At 44.4% G+C, this 14,374-nt stretch overlaps 1 protein-coding gene across 2 annotated transcripts in view; it reads left to right on the top strand.

Moving 5' to 3' along the window:
• LOC115166036 (thymocyte selection-associated high mobility group box protein TOX) overlaps positions 1-14,374 on the top strand; it is a 132,672-nt gene that overhangs the window by 114,310 nt on the left and 3,988 nt on the right. For both annotated transcript variants that reach the window (XM_029719661.1, XM_029719662.1), the window contains 2 exons: positions 5,720-5,947; positions 13,933-14,013. In XM_029719661.1, the coding sequence (XP_029575521.1) occupies positions 5,720-5,947; positions 13,933-14,013 (309 nt within the window). The remainder of the gene's footprint in view (positions 1-5,719; positions 5,948-13,932; positions 14,014-14,374) is intronic.

The raw sequence follows: 14,374 nt of genomic DNA on the forward strand, positions 1-14,374 counted from the left end.
GGACCGTCTCAGGAGGCTCCGGACTGCAGGCCGTCTCAGGAGGCTCCGGACTGCAGGCCGTCTCAGGAGGCTCCGGACTGCAGGCCGTCTCAGGAGGCTCCGGACTGCAGGCCGTCTCAGGAGGCTCCGGACTGCAGGCCGTCTCAGGAGGCTCCGGACTGCAGGCCGTCTCAGGAGGCTCCGGACTGCAGGCCGTCTCAGGAGGCTCCGGACTGCAGGCCGTCTCAGGAGGCTCCGGACTGCAAGCCGTCTCAGGAGGCTCCGGACTGCAGGCCGTCTCTGGAGGCTGCAGGCCGACTGCAGGCCGTCTCTGGAGGCTGCGGACTGCAGGCCGTCTCAGGAGGCTCCGGCCTGCAGGCCGTCTCAAGAGGTTCCGGACTGTAGGCCGTCTCAGGAGGTTCCGGACTGGGAACTGTTGCCGGAAGCTCTAGACTGGGAACTGTCGCCGGAAGCTCTGGACTGGGAACTGTCGCCGGATGCTCTGGACTGGGAACTGTCGCCGGATGCTCTGGACTGGGAATGCTCACTGGAGATCTGATGCGTGGGGTTGGCGCCAGACTGGTAACACGCACCTCAGGGCGAGTGCGGGGAGCAGGAACAGGACACCCTGGACTGGGCAGGCGCACTGGAGGCCTGATGCATGGGGATTGCACAGGTGGCACCAGACTGGTGACACGCACCTCAGGGCAAGTGCGAGGAGCAGGAACAGGACACACCGGACTGGGAATGCGCACTGGAGGCCTGATGCGTGGGGCTGGCACAGGTGGCGCCAGACTGGTAACGCGCACCTCAGGGCGAGTGCGGTAAGCAGGAACAGGACACCCCGGACTGGGCAGGCGCACTGGAGGCCTGATGCGTGGGGCTGGCACAGGTGGCGTCAGACTAGTAACACGCACCTCAGGGCAAGTGCGAGGAGCAGGCACAGGGCGTACCAGGCTGGATAGACTCACTGGAGGCCGGGTACGTGGGGCAGGCACAGGATATACTGGGCCGTGAAGGTGCACCGGAGGTCTCGAGCGTAGAGCTGGCACAACCCGTCCTGGCTGGATGCTCAACCTAGCTCGACAAATGCGGGGCGCGGGCACAGATCGCACCGGCCTGTGAATGCGCACTGGCGACACAGTGCGCATCACCGCATAACATGGTGCTTGCTTCGTCACTCGCTCACCACGGTAAGCACGGGGAATTGGCTCAGGTCTCCAACCTGACTCTGCCCATCTCCACGTGCGCCCCCCCCAAAAAATGTTGGGGGGGCTGCCTCTCGCACTTGCCTCGTGGTTGGTATAGTGCCTCGTAATATCGCCGCTTTGCTTTCGCTGCCTCAATCTCCTCTTTCGGACGGCGATACTCCCCAGCCTGACTCCAGGGTCCTTTCCCGTCCAGAATTTCCTCCCAGGTCCATTCCTGTTTCTCCTGGGCACGCTGCTTGGTCCTTTGGTGGTGGGAGATTCTGTCACGGTTGTCGTAAGGAGAAGCGGAGCAAAGTGCAATGCGCATGTGTGTCATTCCACATTTTATTTACACTGTGAAACTATGCAATACATAAACATAAACTAAAGAACAAAACAACAAACCGTGACGCAGAGGTGAAATATACACTACTCAAAAACAATCTCCCACAAACCCAGGTGGAAAAAAACCCTACTTAAGTATGATCTCCAATTAGAGAGAACAAGGACCAGCTGCCTCTAATTGGAGATCATCCCAAACAAAACCCCAACATAGAAATACAAAACTAGAACCTGACAACATAGAAATAGAAAACATATAATAGAACAAAGAACTACAAATCTCGAATGCCCACCCAAATCACACCCTGACCTAACCAAAATAGCGAAACAAAATGTCTCTCTCAGGTCAGGGAGTGACATCGGCGCATGAGGACAAATAAAATTTGATTTGATTTGACTTTAAAACAGTGACAGAGTTTAATGGCAGTGATAGTAGAAAACTGAGGATGGATCAACAATATTGTAGTTACTCCACAATAATAACCTAGTTGACACAGTGATAACATATTGCAAAACATGCATCCTGTTTGCAACAAGGCACTAAAGTAATACTACAAAAAAATGTGGCAAAGCAATTAACTTTTTGTCCTGAATACAACATGTTAGGTTTGGGGCAAATCCAATACAACACATTACTGAGTACCACTCTCCATATTTTCAAGCATAGTGGTGGCTGCATCATGTTATGGGTATGCTTGTAATCGTTAAGGCCCAGGGAGTTTTTCAGGATATAAAATCATTGGAAAGGAGCTAAGCACAGGCGAAAGTCTAGATGAAAACCTGGTTCAGTCTGCTTTCCACCAGACACTGGGAGATGAATTCACCTTGTGGCCGAGTTACAGTTTTGGCCGAGTGGCCGAGTTACAGTTTTGACATAAATCTACTTGATATCTATGGCAAGACCTGAAAATTGTTGTCTAGCAATGATCAACAACCAATTGACAGAGCTTGAAGAATTTTGAAAATAATAATGTATAAAACTTGCACAATGCAGGTGTGGAAAGCACTTAGAGACTTACCCAGAAAGACTCACAGCTGTAATCGCTGCCAAAGGCTATTCTACAAAGTATTGACTCAGAGGTGTGAATTCTTATTGAAATTAGATATTTATGTATTTTTTTTTCAATAAATTTGCATTGTGGTGTATTGTGTGAGAAAAAATATATATTTTATCAATTTTGAAGACTGTAACACAACAAAATGTGGAATAAGTCAAGGGGTATGAATACGTACTTTCTGAAGGCACTGTACACATTCCCACCCATTTGAAATCGATACACAGCCCTTGGGAGACGTTTTAGAGATAACCTTACCCTTTCTGGGTTCCATTTTGCTTTTCATATGATGTGTAAATATACGTATGTGCTGGGTCCTCTGATTAAACAACCACTCCCTCTCTCTCTCCCTCCCCCTCTCTCCAGTTTTGACAGTGACGCAGGTATCAGGCTGTCAAATCTAATCTCGTCTTCTCTGCACAGTGCTGTCCATGCAGAATTACAGCAACCCCTCCCCCCTTCCCCATCGTCCTCTTTCCCTCTCTTCCTCTACACATTTCTGACAACAGCAATGCTGATTGTATGGGCCTAGAGCTGACACTTTCAAATCCAGGCCTAGACTTGCGAACTGAAAATCTATTTACCATCTATGTACGATTTTGTTATATGTTTATAGTATAGTGCAATCAGCAGTCGGTGACTGTGTGGTGTAGTGGTTGGAGAGTGGCCATTTCTGTTTTGATCTGTAAACAAGACTGCACATATTATAACTGCAGGTTCAGTTAATTTGAACGACCATCTTGCTTTATGCCATCAGTAAGCTGCTTTTACTGTACAACGGCCTTGACACTTGAACATATAGGCTACCCAGCTTTACAAATGATATTCATCCGTTCCATTTCATCAGTATTCTATTCCATCTGAGTTGATGTTCCATTGAAGTTTTGTTTCTTCTCTATCTAGTGTAGCCAACTATCATACTGTATACATGGTGCAATGAGAGAATTTCCTTATTTTTTTTCTCTGACGGGTTGCTGTGCTTTGCCATTTATAAATATAAATGATTTTTCCTGGAGATTATTTTGCTTTTCAGTTTGTCATTTCATTAGCTCCTCTCCAATTTATTCAGCTTTTACATCAAAGGCAGAGGGGAACAGATGTCATTTCAAAGCTTTTTTTGCCTAATTGCATAAAAGTAGAAGATTTTTTTATTTTTATGAAACCACACACTCGTGGAGAAAGAAAATGTATACTATCAGAGAGAGAGAGAGAGAGAGAGAGAGCGAGAGAGAGAGAGAGAAGGCATGAGTGCATTTTCACTTTGAATGGAGTATCTTCATTAATTTCCGCATCCACATCACATCCAAAGTTATATTCAAGTGACCCTTTTTTATACCCAAGCGTTTGCGAGTCTCCGATTCTGATTAGCTAATTTCATGCTGTGTGGAAGATATTGTTTCAAATGGTTTCTTAAACAATGCCATTTCAAAGGCAATCATTTCTGTTTAGAAAGCGCAGTTAAAAGGAATGATGATTGTATGAAATGGGAATGCTTTCAACATCCTAGAGTTGCCGTTTGATAGTTGCTAGTCAAGTGATCATTCAGAATTATTTCACATGGTTTGTGTCCCTGATTGCCTGTTAATACTAGAGCAGTATGGATCAATGTTTTTTTTCACAGAACATTTTCAAAGTAGTTGTATTTTGTCAAATCTAACACAATGGTAACATAAACATGACATTTGGAGATAAATAGATGGTTTAGTCTCATATGACGGTGACTACGCTACCTGAAAAAAGCCCTTAAAATGGTCACTTGAGTCATGGGCTCAGCCATACATTAAGAATGCATGCATCTTTCATTCCACACAATCATAGATGATCATTATATATTTGGTAATTATGTAGGCTATCAAATGTGATTATTTTTCTTTATGGTCACCAGGACTCTTAATGGCACATCGAGCCACAGTCACTTCTCCTTTCCATCCTCCATTAGCTCCAGCCTCTCTCCACTTTATGTTTTTCTCCCTCTCCTCAAATGGTTGATGGGCTCTACTCACATCAGGAGGAAACCAATTTCCATAAAGAATCACACTGAGGCTAAGTTGACCTGGATTTGACTTCTTCGAAGCTTTATGTGCCAGGTGACTAATGTGTGCATAAACATTTGATAGACGTCAATGTCGAATATAGGCGAAAGCTGTACTTTACGGTGGAAAATATATTATGATGGCTGTTTATGATTATTCTTAATGAACCAAGTGGTTAGCTCTTACAAGAAGGTGTCTTGTGGTTTTATTTATCCTGCAAATTACTATTTAGAGCTGCAGTTTGGAATTCGTCTGCTCAAATCCTTTCAATATTCTCATCTGGCACTCATGTCATGGCCACCTAACCATCCCAAGCTTTCAATTGGCTCGCTTATCCTCTCTCCTCACCCAGAAACGAAAACATTTAAAACAAATGCAGAGTCAATCATATAGTGTGAATGAGTAGTATAAAACAACATTTAGTTGTGATAAGGTTCTACCTAGTGTCCTCCTCTCTCCTTCAGACCATGGCGCTCTGTTGAGTCTCTCTACCTCAGGTTGTGTCCTAAAATGTAACCGTACTCTGGGGAGGTAGATAGACTCAGGTGAGAGTGTCCAAAAATGTCAGCCACCATTCACCCTCGTCCTCAGTAACTGATTTGTTTTCTTTCTCTTCTCAGAAGAAGGGGATCTTGGTTTCTCAGAACCCTCCTTCTCTAATTTGTTCTTTGTGTACTCTTGTTTGTGAAGGGTACCGACCGAGCAGTCCTGTTCCATCGATGTCGTATTTGTGATTAATACGACAGTGTTGCTCTCCTTCCTTGTCGAGGGTTTTCCCTACAAGGAAATATCTGACCTGTCTTTCCACTGTCTTGTTGGGGATACCGTTGTGAGAAGATTGGTTCAAGTTCTGTTTCTTTCGATACAGGGCTTTTACAATGACAGGCCCCCTTCCCTACCATTTACCTAGAAAACAAAAGATGAAGGTACCATCTACATCTCAGCTTCCACAGTTATCTGTTATCATTTTAGAATGACTAACAACGGAAGTAGAATAGGCGGAACCACTATAAATTGTTTTTATTGAGATCAGCATTTGTTGGGACTTTTATGTCAGTCGTTGCTTACAATCCTCTCTCTGCCTCTTTCCCTCCCTTCTCCTTTCCTCTCGGCCTTCCAGATAGGGGAGAAGCGGCCCTCCTCGGAGATGACGAAGCCCAAGCCCAAACCGCAGAAGAAGAAGAAGAAAAAGGACCCCAACGAGCCGTCAAAGCCCGTGTCAGCCTACGCCCTCTTCTTCAGGGACACCCAGGCGGCCATCAAGGGTTCCAACCCCAATGCCACCTTCGGGGATGTGTCCAAGATCGTGGCCTCCATGTGGGACAGCCTGGGGGAGGAGCAGAAACAGGTACACACACACATACAACACATTGCTGAGTTCCCAGCAGATGGAGCCAGTGCACTAGCAGATAGAACTCACCTTAATAAGCTAGTTCTGCTCTTTCCTAAAGAAAATCAGTCTGTTTATCCCCGGTCCCTTGACTCTCATTAAAATGATTTTATTTATAAAAAATGTATTTGAGCCAAAGAGGAAACACAAGAAGAGCCTCCATGCAGCAACAGTAGAACATTCAATTGATGTAGTCAAATTAAGTTAGACATTTTACGACAAACCTGTTTTTGACAGACAAAACACCCACTGCAATGGTGTACCTCCTTCTAACTGTCCTGACAGCAGCTGATATAGAGCAGAGCCTATCATGTGAGTTCTAATCTAGAATGGAATATTACGTTTCCCCTGTATTGTATTTTAGGGCAAGGTACTAACTAAGTTGCCTGAAGCGACACCCACAGCACTTGTTGTCATCTGGATTTTCAATTGAAAGCAGTTGAAGCTACATTTTATTATGTAGGATACAAAGATGGGAGGGATCAAGTCTTGCCATAGCTTTCAAGCCGATTTAAGTCAAAACTGTAACTAGGCCACTCAGGAACATTCAATGTCATCTTGGTAAGCAACTCCTGAGTATATTTTGCCTTGTGTTTTAGGTTATTGTCCTCCTGAAAGATGAATTTGTCTACCAGAGTTTGTTGGAAAGCATACGGATCCTCTAGGATTTTGCCTGTGCTTAGCTCTATTCTGTTTTAGTTTTTTTGCCGATGACAAGCATACACATAACATTATGCATCCCACCGCCATGCTTGACAATATGAAGAGTGGTATTCAGTGATGTGTTGTGTTGGATTTGCCCCAAACATGTATTCAGGACATAAAGTCAAATTATTTTTTACTCCAGTTTTACTTTAGTGCCTTATTGCAAATAGGATGCATGTATTGGAATTGTTTTATTATGTATAGGCTTCCTTCTTTTCGGTCTGTCATATAGGTTAGTATTGTGGAGTAATTACAATGTTGTGTAATTAATATCTTCACCTTGCTCAAAGGGATATTCAATGTCTGCTTTTTTAAATTGATTTTATCTACCAAAGGTCCCTTCTTTGCAAGGCATTGGAAAACCTCCATGGTCTTTGTGGTTGAATCTGTGTTTGAAATTCCTTACAGAAAATTGTATGTGTGGAATACAGAGATTAGGTAGTCATTCAAAAGTCACCTAAAAATCTGTCAGTTTAAGAGAGATCTGAGAGATCTGTCTTTTGGCATTGGATGCGTCTCAATCCACCGATGTCACACTTCCGCGTCTGTGGTGAAAGGTGACAAAGCCAGAGCAATGTTTGTCAGACCATGAGACATCCCGAAAATTGGTCTTCTCACAAAATTGGCCTATTATGACCCTTCTATGGAAAGATGAGACTCTCACTAACACGATGGTATTCTCCGTTTTGCTACAACCCCCACAAGCGTCTTGGAACTCGTCTGAAGTTGGTACAGTCGATCTGCCAACTCCTGTCTGTAACATCCGAACAGTTTGGGCTACAAACTAATATAACCCTCTGTGAAAAGGTGAGACTCTCACGAACACGGAGATGTAGTTGTTTTGCTCTAGGATGCCCACAGGTCTCACAAGACTTATCTGAAGGTCCCCCGTTACCAGTTGAAAAAAATTAATGGAAGTACAGTATACAGTTTATGTCAGAGCAAAAACCAAGCCATGAGGTCGAAGGAATTGTCCCAAGAGCACTGAGACAGAATTGTGTCGAGGCACAGATCTGGGGAACGGTACCAAAAAGTGTCTGCTGCATTGAAAGTCCCCAATAACACTGTGGCCTCCATCATTCTTAAATGGAAGAACTTTGTAACCATCAAGACTCTTCCTAGAGCTGGTCGCCTGGCTAAACTGAGCAACTGGGGAGAAGGGCCTTGGTCAGGGAGGTGACCAAGAACCCAATGATCACTCTGACAGAGCACCAGAGTTCCTCTGTGGAGATGGGAGAACCTTCCAGATAGACAACCATCTCTGCAGCATTCCACCAATCAGGCCTTTATGGTAGAGTGGCCAGACGGAAGCCACTCCTTAGTAAAAGGTACACGACAGCCCGCTTGGAGTTTGCCAAAAGGCACCTAAAGACACTCAGACCATGAGAAACAAAATTATCTGGCCTGATGAAACCAAGATTGAACTCTTTGGCCTGAATGCCAGCGTCACATCTAGAGGAAACCTGACACCATCCCTACGGTGAGGCATGGTGGTGGCAGCGGCATGCTGTGGGGATGTTTTTCAGCTGCAGGGACTGGGAGACTAGTTAAGATGAAAGTGAAAACTGAACGGATTAAAGTACAGAAAGATCCTTGATGAAAACCTGCTCCAGAGAGCTCAGGACCTCAGACTGGGGGCGAAGGTTCACCTTCCAACAGGAGAACAACCCTAAGCACACAGCCAAGACAGCGCAGGATTTGTTTCGGGACAAGTGTCTGAATGTCCTTGAGTGGTCCAGCCAGAGCCTGGACTTGAGCCCGATCGAACATCTCTGGAGAGACCTGAAAATAGCTGTTCAGCAACGCTCCCCATCCAATCTGACATAGCTTGAGAGGATCTGTAGAGAAGAATGGGAGCAACTCCCCAAATACAGGTGTGTCAAGCTTGTAGATTCTTACCCAAGAAGACTCGAGGCTGTTATCGCTGCCAAAGGTGCTTCAACAAAGTACTGAGTAAAGGGTCTGAATACTTATGTAAATTTGATATTTCCGGGGGTTTTTTTTATGCATTTGCACAAGAAAAATATAACCTGTTTTTGCTTTGTCATTATGGGGTATTATGTTACGATTGATGAGGGGGGGAAAAACGATTTAATCAATTTTAGAATAAGGCTGTAACAAAACAAAATGTGGAAAAAGTCAAGGGGTCTGAATACTTTCCCGAATGCACTTCATATGGAGACTGTTAAGTGCCAAAAATAACAAATGTTTCCTGATCTCTCTTATATCTCTCAGATATAGGACAGACACTTCGGAACAAACTTCCTTTTGATTTGTTTTGCGACTCTGTTGTTCCATGTAGTGAATCTGTTATTCAGTGTGTTTGTATGGGCTAATAGCAGAAAGAAACATTTTCTTTTAAATTTGTATATCTTTTTTGGGAGGGATACTTCAAGGGTTCTTAAAATTCTAAATCAAATAGCAAAAGGATCCTTGGTATGACCTTAAATGGGTTTAAACACTGTTATTGCACACAGAGTGAATCCATCAACTTATTTTGTGACTTATTAAGCACATTTTTACTCCTGAACTTATTTAAGCTTGCCGTAACAAAGGGGTTGAATACTTATTGACTCGGCATTTCAGCTTTTAATTTTTATATACACTGTATATATATTTCTTACTCTAAAAACATAATTCCACTTAAATCAAAATTTGATCCATTTAAAATTCAGACTGTAACACATACACATGTGGAAAAAGTCAAGGGTTATGAATACTTTATGAAGGAACGGTATCTGTATCAGTCTATTAAGGAAAATAAGCTGTATTGTTAATCTTCTTCTCCATCCATCAGTCTCAAAAGCAATTGCTAAAATAAGAAGTTTATTTAAGGGATTTACATGAAGATGTTACCTTTCACCATGCATTTGGTCTCGTTAGTCTTTAGTAATATAGTTATTGTGTAAAAATGTAATTTAGGAATACTAGCTATCAGGGAGGTGTGATAAATTAACCCATAACCAAATATTCTACGTAAAACTGAACATAAATAAATGACCATTGGTGCTCTCTAGGTCCGTCCGCAATTATCTAGGCAAGGTCTTCAAAGCATCAGTTGTTATGAATGTAGTTATGAATGATATTGCATCATTCATGTCATGGAATAAAGGTAGGAATTGACCTGGCAACTGGAGGGCTGCTGGGTTCACATCCTAAAGACATTCCCCTACCGTTGGGCCCTTGAGCAAGGCCTTTAACACCACAATATGCTCTCCATCCAGGGTCACTGCAGTTTGAACCTGTGCTCGTCTCAACGGCGAAGAAGCCACATTTACGTTGTTCGCTGTAACATGGACATTAAAGTTGTTATGTGTGGGCACTACAACAAAAGATGTTCCAACCAAAGCATTGCGTGTGTATTTCTACTTACAACTTTGAACATTAAGGCCACACAGCTAAAATAACCCTAAAACACAAATTGCAATCAGACCCTTATGAAATATCTTCTTGTTATAATTTAGCTCCCTCTCTTTCATGTCCTATGACTAGAAAACACTATCTTGCACCGATACTGTAACAATATAATTTCAGCTCAAATTCTTAATCAGCTCATTTTTGTTGAGTCACAGATGCTGTATGTGTTTATTTGTATGCATTGTAGAGTCAGCTGTCAATCAAAATGCTGCCATGCTGCTCCATCTGGAATTTAAATGCATTATGATGTATTCACTGTAAATCAAATCAAATCAAATTGTATTTGTCACATGCGCCGAATACAACAGGTGTAGACCTTACCGTGAAATGCTTACTTACAGGCCCTTAACCAACAGTGCAGTACAAGAAATAGAGTTAAGAAAATATTTACTAAAAAGACTAAAGGAGAAAAATGTAAATAAAAAAGTAACACAAGAAAATTACATTACAATAACGAGGCTATATACAGGGGGTACCGGTACCGAGTCAATGTGCGGGGGTACAGGTTAGTCGGGGTCATTTGTAAAGTGACTATGTATAGATAATAAACAGCAAGTAGCAGCAGTGTTAAAACAAAGGGGGGGTGGGGGTGGATGTAAATAGTCCGGGTCGCCATTTGATTGTTCAGCAGTCTTATGGCTTGAGGGTAGAAGCTGTTAAGGAGCCTTTTGGTCCTAGACTTGGCACTCCGGTACCGCTTGCCGTGCGGTAGCAGAGAGAACAGTCTATGACTAGGGTGACTGGAGTCTTTGACAATTTTTTGGGCCTTCCTCTGACACCGCCTAGTATATAGGTCCTGAATGTCAGGAAGCTTGGCCCCAGTGATGTACTGGGCCGTACACACTACCCTTTGTAGTGCCTTGCGGTCAGATGTTGAGCAGTTGCCATTCCAGGCAGTGATGCAGCCGGTCAGAATGTTCTCAATGGTGCAGCTGTAGAACTTTTTGAGGATCTGGGGACCCATGCTAAATCTTTCCAGTCTCCTCAAGGGAAAAAGGTGTTGTCGTGCCCTCTTTACAACTGTCTTGTTGTGTTTGGACCATTATAGTTCGTTATTGATGTGGACACCAAGGAACTCTTGACCCGCTCCACTTCAGCCCCGTCGATGTTAATGGGGGCCTGTTCGGCCCTCCTTTTCCTATAGTCTACGATCAGCTCCTTTGTCTTGCTCACGTTGAGGGAGAGGTTGTTGTCCTGGCACCACACTCCTCCCTATAGGCTGTCTCATCATTGTCGGTGATCAGGCCTACCACTGGTGTGTCATCAGCAAACTTAATGATGGTGTTGGAGTCGTGCTTGGCCACACAATCATGGGTGAACAGGGAGTACAGGAGGGGCCCCGGTGTTGAGGATCAGCGTGGCAGATGTGTCGTTGCCTACCCTCACCACCTGGCGGCGGCCCATCAGGATGTCCAGGATCCAGTTGCAGAGGGAGGTGTTTAGTCCCAGGGTCCTTAGCTTAGTGATGAGCTTTGTGGCTATTATGGTGTTGAACGCTGAGCTGTAGTCACTGAACAGCATTCTTACATAGGTGTTCCTTTTGTCCAGGTGGGAAAGGGCAGTGTGGAGTGCCATTGAGATTTTGTCATCTGTGAATCTGTTGGGGTGGTATGCGAATTGGAGTGGGTCTAGGGTTTCCGGCATGATGGTGTTGATGTGAGCATTCACCAGCCTTTCAAAGCACTTCATGGCAACCGACATGAGTGCTACGGGACCGTAATCATTTAAGCAGGTTACCTTCAATTTCTTGGGCACAGGGACTATGGTGGTCTGTTTGAAATATGTAGGCATTACAGACTCGGTCAGGGAGAGGTTGAAAATGTCAGTGAAGACATTTGCCAGTTGGTCCGCGCATGCTTTGCGTACACGTCCCAGTTATCCGTCTGGTCCCGCGGCTTTGTGAATATTGACCTGTTTAAAGGTCTTGCTCACATCGGCTACAGAGAGCGTGATCACGCAGTCGCCCGAAACAGCTGGTGCTCTCATGCATGCCTCAGTGTTGCTTGCCTCGAAGCGAGCATAAAAGGCATTTAGCTCATTTAGTAGGCTCACGTCACTGGGCAGCTCGTGGCTGGGTTTCCCTTTGAAGTCCGTTAGTTTTTAAGCCCTGCGACATCCGACGAGCGTCAGAGCCGGTGTAGTGGAATTCAATCTTAGTCCTGTATTGACACTTTGCCTGTTTGATGGTTCGTCTGAGGGTATAGCGGGATTTCTTATAAGTGTCCGGGTTGGTGTCCCGCTCCTGGAAAGCAGCAGCTCTAGCCTTTACCTCGGTGCGGATGTTGCCTGTAATCCATGGCTTCTGGTTGGGATATGTACGTACGGTCACTGTGGGGACGATGTCGTCAATACACTTATTGATGAAGCCAGTGACTGAGGTGGTATACTCCTCAATGCCATTGGATGAATCCCAGAACATATTCCAGTCTGTGCTAGCAAAACAGTCCTGTAGTGTAGCATCCGCGTCATCTGACCACTTCCATATTGAGCAAGTAACTGGTACTTCCTGCTTTAGTTTTTGTTTGTAAGAATCAGGAGGATAGAATTATGGTCAGATTTGCCAAATGGAGGGTGAGGGAGAGCTTTGTATGTGTCTCTGTATGTGGTGTAAAGGTGGTTTAGAGTTTTTTTCACCTCTGGTTGCACATGTGACATGCTGGTAGAAATTAGGTAAAACGGATTTAAGTTTGCCTGCATTAAATTCCCCGGTCACTAGGAGCGCCGCTTCTGGATGAGCATTTTCTTGTTTGCTTATGGCCTTATACAGCTCGTTTAGTGTGGTCTTAGTGCCAGCATCGGTTTGTGGTGATAAATAGACATCGACGAATAATATAGATGAGAACACTCTTGGTAGATAGTGTGGTCTACAGCTTATCATGAGGTATTCTACCTCAGGCGAGCAATACCTCGAGACTTCTTTAATATTAGACTGCACCAGCAGTTATTGACAAATAAACACACACCCCCTCCCCTCGTTTTACCAGACGTAGCTGCTCTGTCCCGCCGATGCACTGAGAAGCCAGCCAGTTCTATATTATCCGTGTCGTCGTTTAGCCACGTCTCAGTGAAACATAATATATTACAGTTTTTAATGTATCGTTGCTGGGATAGTCTTAATCGTAGATCGTTCAGTTTGTTTTCCAATGATTGTGGTGGTTTACCTACCAATGGTGCATTAGGGCTTAAGTTCCATCTACTCCACAACTCTCCTCTCCTGGGGCTTACTGGGCTTGTTATTTACAACCCCCCTCAACGTACACACAGACCAACATGCGCACACACACACTCACACATACATGCATACACAGGCACGCATGTGCATGCACGCACGCACACAAAAATGTACACACACAGGCACGCATGTGCACGCACGTGGGTGCACACCACACGCACGTGCACACACATACACACAATAGGATTTTAAACATAACTGATGCACTTGATTGGAGCACGAAAGCATTGGCCACATTTAGACATTTTTTGATTTGCACAAACGTTTTGAGTGTATGATGCAATGTCTGTTGTAGCGCTAAAATTATGGAGAGTTCAAGTACATTTTTCTTCTATATAAATGATGTGTGGGCGGCAGGTAGCCTCGCGGTTAAGAGCGTTAGGCCCGTACCTGAAAGATCGTTGGTTCAAATCCCTGAGCCGACAGGGTGAAAAATCTGTCTGTTCCCTTGAGCAAGGCACTTAACCATAATTGCTTTGGATGAGAGCGTCTGCTAAATGACTGTGGAGGAAGACCTCTTGAAATGATGTATGGAAAGGGAAACATTTGTGAGTGTGTCTGTGTAGACCTCTTCTTCTTTGATTTCCAGGCGTACAAGAGGAGAACCGAGGCGGCCAAGAAAGAGTACCTGAAAGCCCTTGCCACGTACAGAGCGAGTCTGGTTTCCAAGGTAACACTTATGACACACCAGGCTTGCTTAGAGTGATGATGGATTGGATGGAAAATCTTGGGTAATGGCGGGGGAGGGGCTAAAGAAGAGTGGAGGTGGGGTGTTGCAACAATACTGTATACAATAGGGACAATACCTTATTTTCATAGGTTGGGGGTTGGGACAGTTGTTCTGATAGAGGAAGGTCATACTATTCTCTCCCTTATGCACAAAAAGAAATGAAGCTATAAAGCTTTGTTAGAAAGGGAGTTTAGTGATTTTAGTGCTTGCGAAGCATACTGTATGTATGCCCTGTGTATACAGTATGTATGTATGTATGTATGTATGTATGCATGTATGCCCTATATGTACACAGTATTTC

The sequence above is a fragment of the Salmo trutta genome, chromosome 28 (assembly GCF_901001165.1).
Source record: "Salmo trutta chromosome 28, fSalTru1.1, whole genome shotgun sequence".
NCBI lineage: Eukaryota > Metazoa > Chordata > Actinopteri > Salmoniformes > Salmonidae > Salmo > Salmo trutta.